The sequence below is a fragment of the Zosterops lateralis genome (assembly GCF_965231275.1).
Source record: "Zosterops lateralis genome assembly, chromosome: 22".
NCBI lineage: Eukaryota > Metazoa > Chordata > Aves > Passeriformes > Zosteropidae > Zosterops > Zosterops lateralis.
Window position 1 is genome coordinate 242,744 of NC_139782.1, and position 22,378 is coordinate 265,121.

The following is a 22,378-nucleotide window of genomic DNA, read 5'->3' on the forward strand; positions in this document are numbered from 1 at the left end:
GGCAGGAGTGGGGCTCACCTCTCTGTGTGGGTGCAGAGACTCCTGACAAGCCCATCACTGTCACTGTGGAGGAGAAGCGGGTGCAGCGGGTGCAGCCCGGCACTGATGTCACCTTTGTCTGCACCGCCAAGAGCAAGGTGAGGGGAAGGGAGCACAGCATGGTTGTATGCAGGGACATTCAGGGTGTGGAGATGCCCCTGGGTGCCCACCTGGTCTTACAGAGCAAAGGGACAGCCAAGGATGTAGTCATCCAGCACACAGGAATAGCTGTACCCATATGGACCCTCCAAGCCCCCTTGGGTCCTTACACAGCTCTGTGGGACTTCCCTGGGTGCCCATCTCTCCCCCATGGGTGCACAGCTGGGCGTATGCCCCCCCGTTTGCCCATCCCAGTGGCCTCAGGTTTCTCCACCTCTGTCCCCCCCAGTCTCCTGCCTACACCCTGGTGTGGACACGGCAGAACCACGGCACGCTGCCGGCAGGCGCTGTGGACTTCAATGGGATCCTGACGCTGCGCAGCGTGGGGCCCCAGGACGCCGGAGTCTACGTCTGCACCGGCTCCAATATGTTGGACATGGACCAGGGCACTGCCACGCTCTATGTCCAGGGTGAGCCCTGACGCTGTGGCTCCCCCCTGTGGTGATGGGGTGATGGGCAACACTGGGGTGATGGGCAACACTGGGGTGATGGGCATATTGACTGCCCAGACACCAGGGTGGTAGTTGCACTTAGCCCTCAGATGCTGGGTTTGATGGGCACACTTGCCGTTTGGATGTCGAAGCCAGAGTGATGGACACATTCAATGCCTGGATACCAGGCTGATGGGTTTGCTTGGTGCCCAGTCCTTCAGGTGATGGGCACACTCACCACCCTGACTCTGCAGCAATGGGCACACATGGTGCCTAGATACTGGGGTGATGAGCACACTGAATGCCCAGACACTGGAGTGGTGGGCACACTTGGTGCCCAGACACTGGGGCAATGGGCAGGTTTTGTGCCTAGATGCCAAGGTGACAGGTAGGTTTGGTGCCTGCACACCAGAGTGGTGGGCAGGTTTGGTGCCTGGACTCCAGGGTGATGGGCACACTCCCCTGAGAACCACCCCCTCCTGCAGCTGCCTCGAAGACTCAAATGTTCTATGGACCCGTTGAGTTCATGGAGGGGCACAGACCGGGTAAGCCACCAGGGGAGGGTTCCTGAGGGTCTACATGCTCCCCCACCCACTGCATGCCAGGGCTCCACATGCACCCCGCTGCTGGCTGTGCCATGCCACCCTGCTTCCCACCACCCCACCGCCTGGGGACAGCACTGGGGGGCCTGGCGAGCCCTAAGCCCCCCTGGGTCTCACCACAGCCGGCACTGCCAGCGCCCCCACTGCCACTGTGGAGCCGACCCAGCTGAGCGTGGCACCGGGGCAGCCGGCCGAGTTCCGCTGTATGGTCACCGGCAGCCCCCAGCCCACCCTTGAGTGGCTCGGTAGGTGCCCATTGGGGCCAGGGGAACACCAGGACCAGGTGGAGGGATACAGAGAAGAGGGGTGATGTCAGGCCATGTCCCTGCAGGTGCGCTGCCACCACAGGCTGTGGTTCAGGGCGGGACGCTGCGTTTTGACACTGTCAAGCCTGCCGACATGGGGCACTATGAGTGCCGGGCACGGAGCAGCACCGGGCAGCACACAGCACGGGCCTTCCTCCATGTGCAAGGTGAGCAACATCACCAGTGTCCTTGTCACCCCACTGACCCTTTCAGCCCCATCCCCATCATCTCTATCGTCCCTGTCATCTCATTGTTTTCATCATCCTCATGCCCATCATTTCCATCATCGCTGTTACCCCGATCATTCCCATCACTGCTGTCATGTACATCACCCCTATTGTCCCCATTGTCCCTGTCACCCCTCTTGCTCCCATCATCACCCATCATGTGTCACTCCCCATCATCCTCATTGTCCAGCTCCATTGTCTCATTGGTCTGCATCATCCCTGTCACCTCCCATTGTCCATCCCCACCATCCCATCATCTCATCATCCCCTTTGTCCCCTTTTCATCCCTTATCATCCCCATAACCTTCATCATCCCTGTCACCTCCCATTGTCCATCCCCACCATCCCATCATCTCATCATCCCCTTTGTCCCCATCATCCCATCATCACCACTCTTGTCTCTGTCACCTCTCATTCACACCCTTCATTGTCCCCATCATCCCTGTCACTCTCATTATCACCACTGTTCTCTTCTTCCCCTTCATCCTCCATTGTCCCTTCATCTCCATCATCCCATCACTCCTCATCATTTTGTTGTTCCCATCACCCTTATCATCTGCATCATCTCCATCATCTCTATCCACACCATTGTTCCCATTGCTCTTGTTGTCCCCATTGCCCCCAACATCACCATCATTCCCATCGTCTCTATCATCCCTATCATTCCGTTGTTCCCATCACCATTATCATCTTCATCATCTCTATCATTTCCATCATCTCCATCACTCTCATTGTCCCCCATCACCCCCATCACCTCCATCATCCCACAGTGCCTTTCACCCTCATCATCTGCATCACTCATGTCCACTCCCATTGTTCCCACCTTGCCACTGCCCACAGCACCGCCCTGATTCCCCTCCCCACAGGCGCAGACACCCCACAGGTGCAGGTGAGCCCAGAGCGGACAGAGGTGCAGGAGGGCTCCACAGTGCGGCTCTACTGCCGGGTCTCAGGGTCCCCCACTGCCACCATCACCTGGGAGAAGCAGGGAGGCACTCTGCCGCCGCAGGTGAGAAGGGTGCTGGCACCCATGGGTGCTCCAGGGGGTGTGAGTTCACCACAGTTGCCACTGACACCCACTCTCATCCCACAGTCCCGCACTGAGCACGGTGACATCTCCACGCTCATCATCCCTGCTGTGATGGTGGCTGATGGTGGCATCTACCTCTGTGTGGGCACCAGCACCGCTGGCACAGCCCACGCCGCTATTGAGGTGACCGTGGTGCCAGGTGAGGAGGGTGGGGGACACCAATGGTGTTTGGGGATGGTTTGGGTGGGGCTACAACCCATCCATGTTGCCCCTTTTGCTCCCCACAGGGGTGGCGCCACCTGTTCGCATCGAGTCCTCATCCCCGTCCGTCATCGAGGGACAGACCCTGGACCTAGACTGTGTGGTGGCAGGACCCAGCTCTGCCACTGTGACGTGGTACAAGCGTGGGGGCTCCCTGCCACCTGACCACCAGGTAGGGCACAGCAGGGTGGGCAGCACCCCAAATGCTGCCCTGTCCCCTGCTGTGTGACACCAAAGCATGTCCTCAATTGCAGGTTTCAGGGTCCCAACTCCGTGTCCCCCATGTCACGGCAGCTGATTCAGGGGAGTACGTGTGCCGGGCAAGCTTGGGAACCACTGTTCGGGAGGCATCTGTCATTGTCACTGTTGTGGCTGCATCAGGCTCATCCTATGGTAAGACTGGGCTCAGCAGCACTGGAGAGAACAAGCTGGTTCCCAATAGACGGACACAGCTCTGTCCTCCCCTGTAGGACCACCGGCTTCAGATGTCCCTGTCCGGATTGAGGCATCCTCGTCCACTGTGGCTGAGGGACAGACCCTGGACCTCAACTGTATCATGGCTGGGCAGGGACAGGCCACTGTCACCTGGTACAAGCGTGGTGGGTCCCTCCCAGCTAAACACCAGGTAGGGGACACAGAGGGTGATGATGCGAAGGGTGGCTGGGGTTGATGCACAGCCCTGTGCAAGCCCAGGTGGCTCTGGTGACCCTTGTGTCCACTCTCCACAGGTCTCTGGCTCCCGGCTGCGGCTGCTGCAAGTGACAGCGGCTGACTCAGGCGAGTATGTGTGCCGAGTGACCAGTGGGGCCACCACCAAGGAGAGCGCGGTCATGGTGACCATCCAGCCCAGCAGTGCCAGTGCCTACTGTGAGTGGGGACAGAGGGTGGAAGTGCCGGCAGGGGGTCCTCATGTGTCATAGCACTGAGCCAGGGCTCAGGAGCCCATGCTGGCAAGGTCCTGCTGTGGTCACTGGTATAATCCTCCTGTCTTGGTCCCCAGCCCCGGGCAACATGACTCCCCTGCACATTGACACCCCGTCCTCTGCAGTGGTTGAGGGACAGACCCTGGACCTCAACTGTGTCATTGCCAGCCCTGCACAGGCCACTGTCACCTGGTACAAGCGTGGGGGAACCCTCCCAACTAAGCACCAGGTAGGGGACATGGAGAGGGGATATCACCAAAGGGGGTGGATGCGGCTGACCAACAGCTCTGGGCAAGCATAGGTGGCCCGTGCAATTCCTGTCAGCCCATGCCAGACAAGCTGGCCCTGGGCAAGCCCAGGTGACCTGTGCAAATGCAGATGGTCCCATGGAAGCCCAGGTGGCCCCTATAAACCTAGCTGACCCCATACATGACCAGGAAACCCCATGTCACCATAGACCTTGGTGGCCTCTAAAAGGTTAGGACTTATGGAAGCCCATGTAACTCATGCAAGTCCAAGTAGTCCATGAAAAGTCAGATGGCCCCATTCAAGCCTTGGTGGTCCCAGTCAAGCCCACGTGGCCCCATGGAAGCCCAAGTGTCCCCAGTAACCCCCATGTCCCCTCCCCACAGGTATCTGGCTCCCGGCTGCGGCTGCTGCAGGTGACAGTGGCTGACTCGGGTGAGTATGTATGCCGGGTGACCAGCGGCGCCACCACCAAAGAAGCCTCCATCATGGTGGCCATCCAGCCTAGCAGCACCGGTGCCTACTGTGAGTGGGGACAGGGAACATGGGAGGGTTACCCATTGGAGGTGACACTGTTCCCAGTGTCCCTGGGAGGATCATACGCACAGTGATGGTCAGTCTCTAACCCATCTTGGTCCACAGCCCCAGGCAGCATAACCCCGCTGCGCATCGAGTCCTCATCCCTGTCATCCCCTGTGACTGAGGGACAGACCCTGGACCTCAACTGTGTCATTGCCAGCCCCATGCAGGCCACTGTCACCTGGTACAAGCGCGGGGGGACTCTCCCAGCCAATCACCAGGTAGGGGGCATGGAGGGGGAATGTCACCAAGTGGGGAGGATAGGGATGACATACAGGTCTGGGCAAGACCACTAAGTTCTGGGGACCCCATGCAAGGTTGGCAGGTCCTGAACAGGCCCTGGTGGCCCCATGACTACAGAAGCCTGAGTGACCCCATGGAAGACCCAAGGGGCCCCAAGGAAGCCTAAATGACCCCATATAAGCCCAGGTGGCCCATGCAAACCCAAAGTGTCCCTCTGCAAGCTCAAGTGGCCTCATGCAGTCCCAGATGACCCCTTGCCAGAGCTCATGGGCCCCATGACCCCCTGTGTCCCCTCCCCACAGGTGTCTGGCTCCCGGCTGCGGCTGCTGCAGGTGACAGCGGCAGACTCGGGTGAGTATGTGTGCCGGGTGACCAGTGGGGCCACCACCAAGGAGATCTCCATCTTGGTGACCGTCCAGCCCAGCAGTGCCAACATCTACCGTGAGTGAGCACAGGAGGAGGTGACTGAGGCCTGGGGGACAGTGCTGCTGTCCTTGGGGTGACCCTTCTGTCTCTGTCTCCAGCCACTGGTGTCACCCCTCCGGTGCGCATCGAGTCCTCGTCCTCCTCTGTGGCCGAGGGACAGACCCTGGACCTCAACTGCATCGTGGCTGGGCAGGGACAGGCCACTGTCACCTGGTACAAGCGCGAGGGTTCCCTCCCAGCCAAGCACCGGGTAGGGGACACTGAGGAGTGTTTTGCGGTGGAAAAGGGATTTTTGGTGGTGTTGAGGGGCTTATGTCCCCATTCTCATGTGTGTCACCCCCCCAGGTATCAGGCACCCGCCTGCGCATCCCACAGGTGACAGCAGCTGATTCAGGGGAATACGTGTGTCGGGTGACATCAGGCAGTGTCACACATGAGACATCCCTCATCGTCACTATCCAGACTGGTGCTGGCTCCTCTTACGGTACTGGGATGGATGAGGGGTGACATAGGGATCCCATAGGGATGGGTGAGGACACAGTGGTAACCCTATGGACCCTATTGCCACCACCAGCTGTTGGTGTCACACCACCAGTGAGGATTGAGACCTCCTCTGCTGCTGTTACTGAGCGACAGACGCTGGACCTCAACTGCATGGTGGCAGGACAGGGTCATCCCCATGTCACCTGGTACCGGCGCGGCGGAGCTTTGCCACCAAACAGCCAGGTGGGACATGGGGGAGGTGTCTTTGCCCTGCAGGCCACAACCCTGCATCAGGACACACACATTGATGTGTCCCCAACTTGTCATGTCCCCAGGTGTCGGGGACCCGCCTGCGCCTTGCCCAAGTGGCAGTGGCTGATTCAGGGGAGTATGTGTGTCGGGTGACCCTGGGGACTGTCACCCAGGAGGCATCTGTCATTGTCACTGTGCCAAGCAGTACTGACACCTATTACAGTGAGTGTGAGAGAGGGCAGCGCTTGGGGACAGTTGGGTGTCACCCTGGTGATAAACGTTCCCTTTCCCTGTCCTCCCCCAGCCTCTGGCATCTCCCAGCCCCTCCGCATTGAGTCCTTGTCCTCGGCCATCGCTGAGGGACAGACCCTGGACCTCAACTGTGTGGTAGCAGGGTCCGGCCCCACCACTGTGACGTGGTACAAGCGTGGTGGCTCCCTGCCTGTTGGCCACCAGGTAGGGGACAGGGGAGAGTCACTCTGAATTTGCCCCATCCCCTGCTCTGCGGTGCTGACTTGTCCCCTAATTTTTCCCTCCAGGTGTCAGGCACCCGCCTGCGCATCCCTCAGGTGACAGCAGCCGATTCGGGAGAGTACGTGTGCCAGGTGACATCAGGCGGCATCACACAGGAGACATCGCTCATCGTCACCATTGATGACGGAGACAGCCCATCCCACTGTGAGTGCCACCCTCCAGGGGACAGGTTCCCACTGGTGTCAGGGACCACTGAGGCCATTCACCCTCAACCCTGCCCATGCAGCCACTGGCATTGTGCCACCCATCCACATTGAGTCCTCAGCGTCCTCTGTGACTGAGGGACAGACTCTGGACCTGGACTGCGTGGTGGCCGGTCAGGGACAGGCCACCATTACCTGGTACAAGCGTGGTGGGGCCCTCCCAGCCAAGCACCAGGTAGGTAGCGACACTAGTGGGGTGGGGGATGGTGGTTGCTGTGCATGGCTGGGTGATGCCACCACCTTCTGTTATGATGTCTCCAGATTTCGGGGTCCCGGTTGCGGCTGTCACAGCTCTCGGTGGCTGATTCAGGAGAGTACGTGTGCCAGGCTGACATGGGCAGCGTCTCCCGCGAGGTCGTTGTCTCTGTCACTGTCGCCTCCCGTGACAGCTCCAGCTACCGTGAGTGCAGCCACAGAGTGAGGGAGGATGCCGAGGGGAGATAGGTGATGTGAGTGACCTCGTAGCCTTGCTGTCCCTTTGTCCCCACAGGTCTGCAGAGCCCCATCATCTCCATTGACCCACACAGCATGGCGGTGGCACCAGGTGAAGATGCCACCTTCAGGTGCCGTGTCCACGATGGTGCCCAGCCTGTCAACATCACTTGGCGGATGGGGCCTGGCCAAAACCTCCAAGGTATGGCGGTCCCCAGAGTGGCCCTGGCATGGTCCCCAGGGTGGCTCTGGTGCTGATAGCTCCTCCTTGCCCAGACAATGTGAAGATCAGTGCCAATGGCTCAGTCATCTCCATCACCAATGCCCACGTGGGCAATCAGGGCGCCTACCACTGTGTGGCCTCCAACCGCTTTGGTGTTGCCAGCAGTGTCGTCAACCTTGTGGTGCAAGGTATGAGGTGGCCAGGGTGGCCCTGTCCCTGTCTCCATGTGCTCTAAGTGTCCCCAGGGCACTGGTGTCCCCATTCCCATGTCCTCCATATGCTCCAGGTACCCTCAGGGTGGTCTCCCTGTCACCATGCTGGTGTCCTCCATGTCATCCAGATACCACTGGAGTGATGGTGTCCCTATCCCCATCTCCTTTCCATGCTTCAGGTGCTCCTGGAGTGGTGGTATCTATGTCCCCATGCTGGTGTCCTTCCAGAGGCCCCAGGAATTGTGATGTCCCCATCCCCATACAGGTGTCCTCCATAGGCTTCAGATGCTCCTGAGATGTTGTGTCTCCATCCACACACTCATGCTCATTTCCTCCAATGCTCCCAAGGGTGATGGGTGCCCCTATGGCCAGGCACCTTTCAGGTGCCCTTCATGGTGTTGTCCCAATTCCCACCCCAATGACCTCCTCCAGGTGCCCCCACGGTGTCAGTGATGCCACCAGGCCCTGTGACAGTGAAGGAGGGCAAATCCCTGAGCCTAGAGTGCCTGGGCCGGGGCGAGCCGCGGCCACTGGTGCATTGGAGCCGGCTGGGCTCTCGGCAGAAGGTGGAACACCAGATGCTGCTGCACATGGACAGCCAGGCCATCCTACAGGTGAGGGGGCACCCAGGGGCACCATGGGGCACCAGGGAATGCCTGGTACTCATCCCCACCTTGTCCCCCCAACAGCTCTCACCAGCCAAGCCAGAGCATGCCGGGACCTACGTGTGCATGGCGCACAGTGCCCTGGGCTCAGCACAGGCACAGGTGGATGTCAGCGTGGAGTCAGCGCAGCGGCACCCCGGGGCCCCCGAGGTCACCGCACCATCTACCGTCACTGTGGTGGCTGGGGACACTGCCACACTGCACTGCATGGCCAGAGGTATGGGCAGCCTGGAGGACAGTGGTGGAGAACGGATGTTCTGAGCAGTACCTGACACCACAGTGATGGGCATGGTGTGGTCATAGGTGACCCAGTGCCCCGGATTGAGTGGTCAAAGCTGCGGGCACCCCTGCCCTGGCAGCACCGCGTGGTGAACGGCAGCCTGGTTATCCCTCGTGCCGCACAGCAGGACTCGGGCCAGTACATCTGCAATGCCAGCAACCCCGTCGGTTCCAGTGAGGTCTTTGTCACCCTTGATGTGGAGAGTAAGAAGGGGACAGCAGGGGGTTGGGGTGCCCCTGGGTTCCATCTGCCACCTCCACTGCGGCCATCACCCATCCTTCCTCTGCATGTGGCCACCTCCATTGCCACTTCACCCTTACATCCAGCCTTCCCTCAGGGGACTCTCCTTGCTCTATTGCAGCACTCATCCTCCTCCTCTCAAGCTCCTCTCAAGCTCTGTCACCAGCTCTTCCCATGGAGGTGTCCACCTGTTTGTCCCATCCCTGTACATGTCCCTCTCCACTTCTGCTCTCTCATCCATCCATATGTCCATTCATTATGAATCCATTATCCATGGCTCATCCATCCCAGCTCAAACCCATCTCTCTATCTCTGCTCATATCCCTCCTTCCATCTCTTTCTCATGGATCCATCCATCTCATTTATCCCAGAACACACCCATCTCTCTATCTCCTTACTCTAACATCCCTTTCTTTCTTGTGGATTCACCCATCACTCATCCATCACAGCTCACATCCATCTCTCCATCTCTGCTCACACCTCTCCATCTGTCTATTCCTTGTGGATTCATCAATCCAGCACACACCTATCTGCCCATCTCCTTACTCTTTCATTCATTTTGTCCCTGTGAATTCACTCATCTCATCTGTCATAGCTCATGTCCATCTCTCCATCTCCTCTCATGCCCCCCCATCCATCCCTTCCTGGTGGACTCATCTATTGCTCACCCACTGCAGCTGACATTCCTCTCTCTGTTTCCTCTCACACCCCTCCATGCATCTCATCCTTCTGCATCCACCCATCTTGTCCATCTTAGCACATATCATCTCTCCATCTCCTCTCACACCCTTCCATCCATCCTTTCCTTGTGCATCATCCATCTCATCCATCTCAGCGCATGCCCAACTCACCATCTGCTCTCAAAGTCTGCCAGTCATTGATCCGTCCACCCACATACCTACCTCTTCTTTGTGGATTCAACCATCCCAGCTCACATCCATCTCCTAACTCTTCTATCTCTCTGTTCTTTGTGCATTCATCCAACTCATCCATCCTAGCACACACCCATCTCTACATCTCCTCAATTCTCCATACAACTTTTCCTTGTGATTCATCCATTGCTCATCCATCCCAGCTCACATCCATCTCTCCATCTCCTCTTATACCTTTTCCATCCATCCCTTCCTTGTGCATCCATCCATGTGATCCATCCCAGCATACACTAGTTTCTCAATCTCCCCTCAAATTTATCCATCCACCCCTTCCAGGTACATTCATCTGTCATTCAATCTTTTCAACTCTACATTTCCTGACTCCTGCATCCATCTTCTCCTTGTGCATCATCCATCTCATCCATCCCAGCACACACCCAACTCATCATCTCCTCTCAAACTCTCAATCATCCATCCATCCATCCATCCATCCATCCATCCATCCATCCATCCATCCCTTCCTTCCCTGATAGATTCATCCATGACTCCTGGCCATCCCAGCCATCCATCCAACTCTCATCCATCCCAACAGACACCCCTCACCAACACCCCTCTTGCCCCACTGACCCATTCCTGGCCTCATCATGGCTGATGGCTCCCCCCATCCTGCAGCACCTCCATATGCCACCATCCTCCCAGAGGACATGGCAGTGCAGGCAGGTGACGCACTGCAGGTGCAGTGCCTGGCCCATGGCACCCCCCCACTGCACTACACCTGGGACAAGGTGAACGGCAGCCTCTCAGCACGCGTGGCCCACCATGCCAGCCTCCTCCGCCTCAGCCCTGCGACCCCTGCCGATACTGGCACCTACCGCTGCCTCGTCACCAACCATGTTGGCAGCGCCGAGGCCTTCGCCCGTGTGGCTGTTCACGGTGAGCCCATCCCCAGCCTGGGTACCATTGGTGCTCCACACTGGGTGGTGGCAGTGCAATCGGGTGCCCTCAGAGCTCTGCATCCTGGCCAGGCAATCCCAGTGCTGACAGGTACCACTGGGGCTCCACATCCTGCCTAGGTGGTGCCATTGGGTACCAGTGGGGGTCTGCCTGCTGCCCAGGTTATCCTGGTGTTGCTGAGTACCATCAGGGCTCTGCATCCCACAAGGATGATGCAAGTGCCACTGGGTACCACTGGGGCTCTGCATCCCTTCCAGATGATGCTGGTGAAGGTGGGGACATCGCTAGTCGTCCTTTGGTGGTGCGAGTGACACCAGGGAGCCTCATCAAAGGGGTGGGTGGCACTGCTGAATTCACCTGCTCTGTCTCCGGGGATCCCCGTGCCCATGTGGAGTGGCTGAAGGAAGGTGGGGAGCTGCCCTCTACCCACAGTGTGCGGGACGGGGTGCTGCGGTAAGATACACGGGACAGGGAGGTGGGATGCTCGCACTAGTTCCCTGTGGGTCCCTCACCCTGGCTGTGTCCCTGCAGGTTGCCGGAGCTGGCATCAGGAGCCCAGGGTGTGTACGTGTGCCGGGCCAGTGCCCCGGGTGGGCAGGCAGAGGACCGGGCCACCCTCAGTGTCCAGGGTAGGAGCATCACCCCAGTACCAGGGAACATGTCTACCCCCTCACCTGTCCCCCACTACCAAGGGCACTCCAGGACCCCTAGGACCCCTATGGCCCCCCACCGAGGGGCACTCCAGCACCTTCCATTTCCTTACACACACAGGCACCCTGATACCCCTCAATGCTCGTGGTGACCCCAAATCTCTCCTCAAGGCCACAAGCACCCCAGTACACTTTACCCTTCCCCATGCCTGTGGACACCCCGACACTATCAGTCTCTCTCCACACCCATGGACACCCTACAGTGCCCCCTATCCCCACACCCATGACCACCCTGGTACCCCCCATGTCTCCCCATGCCCACGAGGACTCCCAACACCTCTGATCTCTCCCCATTCCTTCAGCCACCCCAATTGTCCCTCATCCCCTCTCAGGAACCCCATTTCTTCCTATCTCCTACTCTGGTGCCAGACCTCAATCCCTCCCTGTGCCAGGGGTTCACCTGATAACCCCACTGTCCTCCAAGCTCTCCCCAGGGCCCTGATTAACATCCGGACTGCGGTGCAGACAGTGCTGGCAGGGACAACAGTGGAGCTGGAGTGCCTAGGCTTGGGGGAGCCCCGTCCCCACGTCACCTGGAGCAAAGTGGGGAGCCGCATCCGCCCCGGGGTGCTCGTCCGCACCGGCACCCTCACCATTGAGCAGGTGGAGCGAGCAGATGCTGGGCAGTACCGCTGCACTGCCACCAACGCCGTGGGCACTGTCCAGTCCCACGTCATCCTCCATGTGCAAGGTGAGCATGGGGATGTGGAGGTGGGGGTGCACACTATGTCACCGCAGGGTGGTGACACCTCCGTGCATCCCCAGCTGCTCCTCAAATCACCGGGCAGCCGGAGGTGAAGGAGGTGTCTCTTGGATCAGCAGCTGTTTTGCCGTGCTTGGCATCTGGCTTCCCAGTGCCAGAGATCACCTGGAGCAAGGTGCCATGGAGGGGTGGAGGGTGGGTGTGGCAGGGGTTGTGGGGGCTGCTTGTGGGTGCTGAGCCCCCCCTGCTGTGCCACAGCTGGAGGGGGAGCTGCCGGTGGGTGCCAGGGTGCAGGGGAACGTGCTGACACTGCCAGCCGTGCGCCCTGAAGATGCCGGCGTCTACACCTGTGTGGCCGCCAACCACCGTGGCCAGCAGACAGCTTACTATGTGCTGAAGGTCCAAGGTGAGGACAGACAGGGGATGGATGGATGGATGGGAGCGGGGGTGATGTACGCCACCCCTCCTTACCCCTCCATCCTTGCAGAGCACGTGGTCCCCTATTTCGGGCAATTGCCCCACTCCTTCCTCCCCCTGCCCACCATCAAGGATGCCTACAAGAGGTTTGAGATCCTCATCACCTTCCGACCTGATGCTGCCGATGGTGAGCCCATGTGCCCCACATGTCTTCTGTGGCCCCCTTCATGTCCCCTCCATCATTCCCCTCCCTTCCCTGCCTTCATCATCCCTTCCCTTCATGCTCCACTTGCCCTCCTTTATCTCCCATTCACTATGCACCTGAGAGCCTTCAGTTTATGGGGGGTTTCTCCTCTATTCTGGGAGGATTTTGGTGTCCCCTAGAACGTGTCCCCACCCTCAGCATGGGAACTGTCCCTTCTGATCCCCTGCCACCCCTCAGGGCTTCTCCTCTACAACGGCCAGCGGAAAAACAGCGGTGCCGACTTCATCTCCTTTGGGTTGGTGGGTGGACACCCCGAATTTAGGTGAGAACTGTGAGCGATGCTATGGAAGAGGTGGGAGATGGGTGCCAGCACCCACCTACACTCCTTGTACCCCCAAAAAATCAGGTTTGATGCTGGTTCGGGCATGGCCACCATCCGTCACCCCACAGCGCTGCGGCTGGGCGAGTACCACACTGTGCGGCTGCTCCGCAACCTGACCTGGGGGTCACTGAGCCTGGAGGGGCACGCTGCTGTGAATGGCACCTCCCAGGTATCAGTTTGGGGGTGGGGTGTGGGGTGGAGGTCACGGTACTGGAGGTGGTGCCCACCCTCTTGTGCCTGCAGGGGAAGTTCCAAGGGCTGGATCTGAACGAGGAGCTGTACCTGGGGGGTTACCCCGACATCGGTGCTGTGGCAAAGACAGGGCTCAGTCGGGGTTTCATGGGTGAGTGAGGGGTTTTGGGGGGCACCGGAGTGGGGGGACGCTGGGCATCATGTGACACTTCTGCCCATCTCCACCACCCCACAGGCTGCGTGCGCCAGCTCCGCATCCAGGGAGAAGAGGTGCCCTTTGGGGACATGGACCTGCAGGCACACGGTGTCACCAATTGTCCCACCTGCCAGGACCGGCCGTGCCAGGTGAGGATATAGGTGAGGAGGTGATGCCCACCCATCCCTGCTCACTGCTGACACCCATGTCATCCCTCACTCAGAATGGCGGCGTGTGCCAGGACGATGAGAGTGGCACCTACGTCTGCCGATGTCCCCATGGCTTCACTGGCAGCAACTGCGAGTACTCGCAGGCTTTGCACTGTCACCCAGGTAGGTGACACCACTCTCTCCATGAGGACATCATCCCAGGGTCCCTTCAGCATGGGTGGTCATGGCTTCTCACCTCACAGAGGCATGTGGGCCTGATGCCACCTGCATCAACTGGCCGGATGGGCAGGGCTACACCTGCCGCTGCCACCTGGGCAAGACTGGGGAGAGGTGCACTGAGGGTGAGTGACACAAGGACACAGCTGGCACCATCCTGGGACATGGAGATGAGGTGGGATCACCCAGGGAAATGGGGACATGGCTGGGACCACCCTGGTGAAGTGGGTGTAGGATAGGTGACCACTCCAAGGAGATAGGAACGTGGCTGGGACCACCCTGGTGACATGGGGAGGGGATGGGGTGGGGCTGGGTACCACCTTGAGGACACTGGCAAGAGATAAGGACCAGCCTGGAAAGACGAGCTCCACGGGGATGGAGGCTAGGGTCCCATCCTGGGGATGTAGGTTGGGTCTCACCAAGGGGTTGGACATTGGGCCCCATTGTGGGGTTGGAGGCTGGAGATAGAGGCTGGGGATGAATGGTGAGGTCCCATCATGGGGATGAAGGTTGGGGATGGATGGATGGATGGATGGATGGATGGATGGATGGATGGATGGATGGATGGATGGAGGCTGTGGATGGACATTGCTCTGAGGATTAAGCTGGGGGTTGCACTGAGGATAGGGGGTGTCCCACACTGGGCATTGACTGGGATGTGCAGGTGAGGTGGTGAATGTGCCATCGTTCGATGAGGAGGGAGCCTTCGTCTCGTACCCGCCCCTCACCAACGTGCACCATGAGTTGCGGCTGGAGGTTGAGTTCCTGCCGCTGGCACCCGACGGGCTTCTGCTCTTCAGCGCTGGCAAAGCCGCCCCTGTTGAGGACTTCGTGGCCTTGGCCATGATTGGTGGCCACCTCGAGTTCCACTACGAGCTGGGCTCAGGTGGGTGGCGCAGGGCAGGGGGCACTGTGGAGAGTGGCACCAGGGACTGTGGAATAAGGGGGTGACACGGCGTTACCAGGGTTCACTGGCATGAAAGGGCTCCATGAGCCACAGTGGGGTCCCCTGACACCACTGAGGTCCCCAAACGTCACTGAGGTTCTTTGGAGTCACTGAGGTCTTTGGGAGTCACTGAGGTCCTTGGGAGTCATTCTGGTCCCCAAGCATCACCCAGAGCACATCTCAGGTCTGTGAACATCCCTGGTTGTCCCCCAGCACTCCCAGTAACACTACCCCTGTCCCCACAGGCCCGGCAGTGCTGCGGAGCACAGAGCTGGTGGCCCTGGGCCAGTGGCACTGGGTGACAGCTGAACGACTTCACAAGGATGGGACACTGGTGGTGGACAATGCCGCACCAGTGAAACGCTCCTCGCCCGGCAAGAGCCAGGGGCTCAACCTGCGCAGCCCCCTGTACCTGGGGGGCACTGAGCCCCCCCTGCGCCCCCCCACCAACGCCTCCTTCCATGGCTGCATCAGAGAGGTGAGACCCTCCCCCCTGTTGTGTCCCCTTGGAGGGCAGGTGACCCCCTTCAGGTGCAGAGGGGATTCCCCCATATTGGGGGCATGATCCTCTTGGTGGAGAGGGAGGTGACCTCCACTGATGTCCCCTTGTTGGGGGCATGACCCCTCTTGGTGTTCCCTTGGGAAGATGACCCCATTGGCAGTGTCCCGTTGGCTGGGAGGTGACCCCTTTGTTGGGGAGGTGACTTCCCTTCACTTCCCTTGTTGGAGTTCCCTCACTGGGTTGGTGATGCCACACCTTGGTGTCCCCTTGTTGGAAGTGACCCTCCTGGCTGGGGGATGGTGCCATTGGTGTTCCTCTGTGGATGTCCCCACATTGGAGACGTGACCCTTACTGGCATCCCCTTTGCAGGGGTGACCCCATTGGTGTCCCAGTCGGGAAGTGACCCCACCGGCAGGGAGGTGATGGTGGGCGGTGTCCTTGCAGGTGTCCATCAGTGGAAAGCGGCTGGAGCTGCGGGAGCGGTTCCTGCGCAGCCGGGGAGTGCGGCCCTGCAGCCACCGTGCCCCATGTTGGCCAGGGACCCGCGGTGAGAGTGGGAATGGGGTGGGGTGGGGTGTGGTGTGGTGTGTTTCCACACGTGTGTGCACTGCATGTGCATTTCCGTGTGTGTGCATGTGCTGCATGTGTGCAGTGCATGTGCGTTTGTGTGTGTGTGGACTGCATGTGTGTGTGCATTCTGCATGTATATTGCGCGCGCGCGTGTGTGTGCACTGTGTGTGCACTGCATGTGTGTTTGTGCATGGCCACATGCTGCTTGTGTGTGCATTTGTGTGTATGCACTGCATGTGTGGGCTTATATGTGCATGTGCAGTTCACACCTGTTCACACACTTATGCCATGTGCACACATGCAGTTCATACCTGTTCACTGCACACACCCGTGCCTCGCGTGCTCTGAGGGAGCTATGCCCGTGCATGCCGTGCACACTCACCTGTCATCCCCAGTGACCGTGTCCCACTGTCCCTAGGCCCACGCTGCGAGGAGGAGGAGGAGGCCAAAGGCTGTCACCCCTCCCGGCCCTGTCTGCATGGTGGCTCCTGTGTCCATGGCTCCTGCCGCTGCCCCCCTGGACACAGCGGGGCCCGCTGCCAGCACCGTGAGGGGACAGCACAGGGACATGGGGGGACACCTTGGGGACAGCTGGGGACACAGGGAGCATGCAGGGACACTGCCAGCACAGTGAGGGGGAAACACATGGAAGAGCAAGGGGGGGACACCAGGGGACACTTGAAGACATGGAGGGACATCTCAGGTCACTTGAGGACATAGGGGAGACAAAGGGAAGACATGGGGACACCCAGGAACACAAGGGACATGCACACTTGGGGATACTTGAAAATACCTGGAGACATTTGGAGACAGTTTGGCATATGTGGGGACATGGGGGAAATTTGGGAACATGTGGAGACACTTGGGGACATGAGAGGAGGTTGCTCAGGGACACCTGGGGACATGGGAGAGTCACACACGGGGACACCTGACAGCGTTTGGAGATATCTGCAGACATAGAGGCACACCTGGGTATACCTGGAGACCCTTGAAGATTGGCTGGGGACACAAAGGGACACCTTGGTACATGACAGGGACACGCATTTGGGCAATGCTTGGGAATACTTGGGAATACCTGGGAATAATTGAAGCCACCCAGGGACATGGGGGACACCTGGGGACACTTGAAGATATACACTTGGGGCATACTTGGGGGTACCTGGGAACAACTGGAGACACCTGGAGACATGGTGGGGGACACTTGGGGACACCAAGGGGATACCTACCTCCCCTTTACCCCTTCTTCTCCTGCAGGCTCGGCACTGGCAGAGCTGGAGCAGGACTGGCAGGAGGGCAGCGGGGGTGGCGGTGGGTCCCTGCACCCATTTTCCCTTTTTCCCCCCAAATTGCAGGTGGGGTCCCCTCCTCCCATCTCCCCCCTGACCTCCCATTTTCCCCCAGACTCCCCTGGGCAGTTCAGCGCTGCATTCCAGGATGGATCCTACCTGGCCCTTCCCGGGCACCTCTTCCCTCGTGGGTGAGTGACACAGGACACCCTGAATGGGTGCTGCACCGCCCCCCTCCCCCCCCCACCGGCACTCCCCCGTTTTGGGTGGTGCCCCTCAACACCCACCCCCTCCTCTGGCAGCCTCCCCGAGGCTCCTGAGACCATCGAGCTGGAGCTGCGGACGCGCAGTGCCCAGGGACTGCTGCTGTGGCACGGCATGGTGAGACAGGGTGATAGGGAGGGCACTGGGCTGTGACACCCCTTGGGGTGGGGGTCCAGGTGTCCCCCCCAGGTGCTCAACCCCTCACTGCACCCGCAGGAACCTGGCGAGGGTGGCAAAGCCAAAGATTTCCTTGGCCTTGGGTTGAAGGATGGGCACCTGGTGTTCAGGTGAGGGGGCAACCAGGGTCCCCTGGCATGACATATGGCACCCAGGGGTCCCCTGAGCCCCACAAGGTGCCCCCTAAGGAGCCCTGCACACTGACACTGTCCCCCCCCACAGCTACCAACTGGGCAGTGGCGTGGCCACTATCACCTCTGAAGACCCCGTCAATGACGGCGAGTGGCACCGGGTGTCAGTGACAAGGTGGGTGAAGGTCTGGGCATGGGGTGGGGGTAAGGGTGGGGTTGGGGTGCAGGTGCTGACAATGCCCCACAGGAAGGGTCGGCGTGGGCAGCTCCAGGTGGACGGAGAGGAGCCAGTGAGTGGGGAATCACCCGGATCCAACATCATGGCCAACACAGAGGGCAGCATCTATGTGGGTACGGTGGAACATGGGGACATGAGGGCATATGGGGGGGATATGGAACATGGTGGGGAATAGGTTGGGACGCAAATGGACACAGGGTGGATGTGGGATAGACGTGGAATGGACATGGGGTGGATATGGGATAGATAGGGTGAAGCATGGGATGACACAGGCGATGGACATGGGGCGGGACACAGATACAGAGTGGGATATGGCATGGACATGGGATAACACCTGGGATAAGATACCAGGAGGACCATGAGATGGGACACAGGATGGACATGGGATGGGACAGGGTGGAATAGAGGATGGGATGCAGGGAGAGATGTGGGATGGACACGGGATGGGGGGACACATGGTGGGGCATGAGGTGGGGATGCATGATGGAACACAGGATAGGCATGGGCAGGTGTCCCAGGACAGGATATGGGTGGGCCCAGCAGGTGCCCCCCATGCAGTGCCTTTTGTGTCCCCTCGCAGGTGGTGCCCCTGACCCCCGTGCCTTGACTGCTGGCAAGTTCAGCTCCGGCCTCTCAGGATGTGTGCGTGGACTGGCACTGGAGTCTGCTGGGATCCCCCGACACCCCATCGACCTCCGGCATGGTGCCATAGGGGGCTCCCCTGTGCCCCCCTGCCTTTCCTAATTCCCCCCAAAACAGAGTTTGGGGGGGAATTTGGCCAATTTTATTCTTTTCCAAAAAAAAAAAAAGAAGACCACCAGGAGGAAACGGTGCTTCGCTGCCCTGGGGTGACTCTGGGGGGGTGGGTCGGGGACCCCCAAAATGTTTACACTCCCCTTCCACCGGCCCCCCAAAACTGTGCTGGGGTGGCCGGGCTGCCTGAGTGCCCCCCGGGGTGGCAGCGGGGTGGGGGCGCAAGGGACAATCGGGGTGCTCAGGGACAGCTATTAAAGGAAAGACAACCAGTGCAGCTGCTGTGTTTGGGGGCTGCACCAGGGCAATGTGGGGGGTACAGGAGCGATGGGATGAGGAGCATGAGGGTTGGAGGGTGCCGTGGGGATATAAGGGGGCTTTGGTGTTGGGGTGAAGGGGGGTATGGTATGGGCAAGATGGTTTGAGGGGTGCTATGGGGGTATAGGCGAGGGGGTATAGTGAGTGGGATTTAGGGGGCACGGGGTGGGGCTGCAGGGGGTACGAGGCCCCGGGGGTGATGGTACAGGGAGGTGTGGTATGGAAGGATTGTATTGGGGTGAGGGCTGTGTGGTATAGGGGGACATGGTGTGGGGGTGTGGGAGTCCGGGCTGTTGTGGCGTGGGCTGTTGTGGCGTGGGCTGTAGTATAGGGGTGCAGAGGGGTCTGGCGGGGGTACGAGGCTGGGGGGGGCTCTAAGGGGCACAGTGTGCCTGGCGGGGGGCGCGTTAAGACCCAGCGTCGCGAGACCCAGCGCGACCCCACTCCACAGGCCCCGCCCACACCACACCAGCTACGCCCGCATGGCCAGCGAGCCCCGTCCCGATTCCGCATAAGCCGCACCCCCTCCGGCGGCTCATACAAGCCGCGCCCCTGGGGAGCCCAAGCCACGCCCTCGCGGTGGAAGCCCCGTCCCAGCCCTGGGCGTCGCGGCCCGCCAACGTCAGCACCTCGCGCCGTCATAGCGTCGCGCTCGTGGCGTCACCGGCCCTGACGGCGGCGGGAGGGGCTGGGCGGAATCGGAACCGGGCCGGGACCGGGTCAAGGACCCGGGCAAGGACCGGGCCTGGGCAGCGGCAGCCCCGGGGTGCCGGCGGGAGCCATGGCGCCGCGGCTGCAGCTGGAGAAGGCCGCGTGGCGGTGGACCGAGACAGTGCCGCCCGAGGCGGTGGCGCAGGAGCACATCGAGGCGGCCTATCGCGTCCGGCTGGAGCCTTGCCAGCGCGGCGCCTGCCGGTACCGCGGGGCCAGGCTGGGCACCGAACCCCCCCCCCCCCCCTCCGTCCCGACAGCGCCCTTGGGATCCGGAGGGACCCCCCGTGTTCCCTCCCGCCATGAGGCATGGGGCGTTCCCTGCCCCTCCCGAGGTCCCGCGGGGTCCGGTGGAGGCTGCCCCGTGTTCCCTTCTGGGGGACCCCCATTTCCCGGTGCTGGGACAGCCCTCAGCAGTGTCTCCTTGTGTATCCTCCCCAGATATAGGGGACTCCCTTGGGCTGGTGGGGAAACTCTGTTGCTCTCTGCTCAGACATAGGGGACCGACTTTCCCCGGGTTATGGGGAACCCCTCTCGTTCTCTGGCTCCTCAGATGTAGGGGAACTCCCCTGGGATAGTGGGGGACCCTCCCAGTCTGGCTCACCAGATTCAGGGTACCACCCTGATATTGTGGATATCCCGTTGTTGCTGGGCTTTTCAGATATAGGGGAGCCCCCCTGGGGTTGTGGGGGCCCCATCTCCTTGCTTCTCCTTCTGCATTTATAGGATAACCCCGAGGTTGTAGGGATCCCCTCTTCCTGCCTGGCTTCTCAGATATAAGGAACTAGTCCCACCCCATGGCTGTAGAGACCCTTCTTTCTGCCTGGTTCCCCATTTATAGGGGATCACTGTGGGCTGTAGGAGACCCATCTCCTTACCTGGATGGTAGAGCACTCACCCTGGAGTTGGGGCAAGCCCTGTCCCTGCCAGGCTTCCCAGATACAGGAGACCCCCTTGGTCCTATACTTGCCCCTGGGGTCCCCGTTTTTACCTAAAATCCCCTCTAGTTCTCCATCTCCTTTCTCACTCATGACCGCTGTTTTGGTGGGGGAGGGGGTGGGGGCGGGGGGGCAGGGGGTTGTTCCATGTCTCATCCCATTCAATGTTATATGCTTCCCCATATCCTCTGCTGTCACCCCTGGCAGCCCCCAAGGGGCAAGGAGGTGACAGCTGGGGTCTGGCTCCCCAGGAGGAACTGCCGGGGGAACCCCAACTGCCTGGTGGGCATTGGGGAGCATGTGTGGCTGGGCGAGATCGACGAGAACAGCTTCCACAACATCGACGACCCCAACTGCGAGCGTCGCAAGAAGGTACCCCGAAACCCCATCCCTGGGGCCCAGGAGGGATGCTGGGGACAAGGGAAGGTGACCTTTCCTGGCCCTTTCTCTGCCCCCCTAGAATGCGTTCGTGGGTCTGACGAACCTTGGTGCCACGTGTTACGTCAACACCTTCCTGCAGATGTGGTTCCTGAACCTGGAGCTGCGGCAGGCGCTCTACCTGTGCCCCAGCGCCTGCGGGGATGGCATTCCCAAGGACACAGGTGTGTGGGAGAAAGGGATTTGTTCCTTTCCTCCTAAAACCGCACGTTGGGATAAGGTTTATCAGGAGAGTTCATGGGTGAAGCTCAGCCATACATGCCGTCACTGCACTGTTAGTTTGGAGCCATCATCTGGATTTTGGGAATGAACCAATGTTAATTCAAGTAATGTCTTATATGACTTGAGGTGGTTGAAAATGGCGATTTGGTTTGGTCTTGCTTCCAAAAATGACCTAGTAGTGGTGCTGGGGGTGGAACATGTGGATCAAGGCTGGTCTATGCTGTCACAGAGCTGCACTTACCCTATGGCAGGGCTGAAATTTGGGCTGCAGATAGGATTAAGGCTCCCAGTTTTTTTCTGCTCTTGGGTGCTTTCCCCAGGGAAGCTTTGGGTCAGTGCAGCCACCTCAGCTCTGTTGCTGTTTCAGAAGGTTATTTACCTTCTATGGCAAATAACAAGCTGGTTTTTGGGGTAGTTGGTGCATTTTGTGTAAACCCTTCACTCACAGCTCATGCTGGGCACTGCAGGATGGAATCATGGAATCCCTAAGATTGGACACCTCCTCCAAGATTATCAGTCTGACCATTCCCCCAGCACTGCCAAGCCCATCATTAACCCATGTATGGAGGTGCCACATCCAAACAGTTTTTGAGCACTTCCAGGATTGGTGACTCCACCACTGCCCTGAGCAGCCTGTTCCAGTGCCTGATTATCCTTTCCATGGAGGAATTTTTCCTAACATCCAAGCTAGACCTCCCCTGGTACAACCCAAGGTCATTTCCTCTCATCTTGTCACTTGTTCCCTGGCAGCAGAGCCTAGCTCCACCTTCCTATCTGCAAGTTGCAGAATGTAAATATTTACAATTGGACTTGATGATTTTAAGGGTTTTTCCCAACATGAATTATTCTCTGTTCGACTTGTGCTGGGATTT

General features: G+C 59.6%; 2 protein-coding genes across 12 annotated transcripts in view; both read left to right on the forward strand.

The window, feature by feature from the left end:
- The window catches only part of HSPG2 (heparan sulfate proteoglycan 2), a 40,983-nt gene extending 21,831 nt beyond the window's left edge, over positions 1-19,152 (forward strand). For 7 of the 9 annotated variants that reach the window (XM_083877049.1, XM_083877056.1, XM_083877050.1 and 4 more), the window contains 52 exons: positions 37-137; positions 428-608; positions 1,115-1,174; positions 1,354-1,476; positions 1,563-1,703; positions 2,630-2,772; positions 2,857-2,992; positions 3,081-3,226; positions 3,309-3,447; positions 3,525-3,679; positions 3,783-3,921; positions 4,055-4,206; positions 4,610-4,748; positions 4,866-5,023; positions 5,348-5,486; positions 5,570-5,721; positions 5,817-5,955; positions 6,046-6,197; positions 6,290-6,428; positions 6,511-6,662; positions 6,746-6,884; positions 6,967-7,118; positions 7,205-7,343; positions 7,434-7,577; positions 7,652-7,786; positions 8,243-8,424; positions 8,500-8,692; positions 8,779-8,958; positions 10,540-10,800; positions 11,079-11,274; positions 11,353-11,450; positions 11,956-12,222; positions 12,297-12,409; positions 12,493-12,640; positions 12,722-12,838; positions 13,094-13,178; positions 13,263-13,407; positions 13,482-13,581; positions 13,666-13,775; positions 13,850-13,958; positions 14,039-14,137; positions 14,677-14,898; positions 15,204-15,436; positions 15,905-16,007; positions 16,449-16,577; positions 17,285-17,338; positions 17,432-17,507; positions 17,619-17,697; positions 17,797-17,867; positions 17,980-18,063; positions 18,136-18,239; positions 18,707-19,152. In XM_083877049.1, coding sequence (XP_083733175.1) covers positions 37-137; positions 428-608; positions 1,115-1,174; positions 1,354-1,476; positions 1,563-1,703; positions 2,630-2,772; positions 2,857-2,992; positions 3,081-3,226; positions 3,309-3,447; positions 3,525-3,679; positions 3,783-3,921; positions 4,055-4,206; positions 4,610-4,748; positions 4,866-5,023; positions 5,348-5,486; positions 5,570-5,721; positions 5,817-5,955; positions 6,046-6,197; positions 6,290-6,428; positions 6,511-6,662; positions 6,746-6,884; positions 6,967-7,118; positions 7,205-7,343; positions 7,434-7,577; positions 7,652-7,786; positions 8,243-8,424; positions 8,500-8,692; positions 8,779-8,958; positions 10,540-10,800; positions 11,079-11,274; positions 11,353-11,450; positions 11,956-12,222; positions 12,297-12,409; positions 12,493-12,640; positions 12,722-12,838; positions 13,094-13,178; positions 13,263-13,407; positions 13,482-13,581; positions 13,666-13,775; positions 13,850-13,958; positions 14,039-14,137; positions 14,677-14,898; positions 15,204-15,436; positions 15,905-16,007; positions 16,449-16,577; positions 17,285-17,338; positions 17,432-17,507; positions 17,619-17,697; positions 17,797-17,867; positions 17,980-18,063; positions 18,136-18,239; positions 18,707-18,870 — 7,217 coding nt within the window. In that variant the 3' untranslated portion in view covers positions 18,871-19,152. The remainder of the gene's footprint in view (positions 1-36; positions 138-427; positions 609-1,114; positions 1,175-1,353; positions 1,477-1,562; positions 1,704-2,629; positions 2,773-2,856; positions 2,993-3,080; positions 3,227-3,308; positions 3,448-3,524; positions 3,680-3,782; positions 3,922-4,054; positions 4,207-4,609; positions 4,749-4,865; positions 5,024-5,347; positions 5,487-5,569; positions 5,722-5,816; positions 5,956-6,045; positions 6,198-6,289; positions 6,429-6,510; positions 6,663-6,745; positions 6,885-6,966; positions 7,119-7,204; positions 7,344-7,433; positions 7,578-7,651; positions 7,787-8,242; positions 8,425-8,499; positions 8,693-8,778; positions 8,959-10,539; positions 10,801-11,078; positions 11,275-11,352; positions 11,451-11,955; positions 12,223-12,296; positions 12,410-12,492; positions 12,641-12,721; positions 12,839-13,093; positions 13,179-13,262; positions 13,408-13,481; positions 13,582-13,665; positions 13,776-13,849; positions 13,959-14,038; positions 14,138-14,676; positions 14,899-15,203; positions 15,437-15,904; positions 16,008-16,448; positions 16,578-17,284; positions 17,339-17,431; positions 17,508-17,618; positions 17,698-17,796; positions 17,868-17,979; positions 18,064-18,135; positions 18,240-18,706) is intronic. The other 2 variants (XM_083877054.1, XM_083877057.1) reach the window with 2 other exon arrangements.
- Positions 19,153-19,916: 764 nt separating this feature from the next.
- Positions 19,917-22,378, forward strand: part of USP48 (ubiquitin specific peptidase 48) — a 30,621-nt gene continuing 28,159 nt past the window's right edge. The window contains exons 1-3 of one of the 3 annotated variants that reach the window (XM_083876787.1): positions 19,917-20,112; positions 21,098-21,218; positions 21,307-21,448. In XM_083876787.1, coding sequence (XP_083732913.1) covers positions 19,979-20,112; positions 21,098-21,218; positions 21,307-21,448 — 397 coding nt within the window. In that variant the 5' untranslated portion in view covers positions 19,917-19,978. The remainder of the gene's footprint in view (positions 20,113-21,097; positions 21,219-21,306; positions 21,449-22,378) is intronic. The other 2 variants (XM_083876788.1, XM_083876786.1) reach the window with 2 other exon arrangements.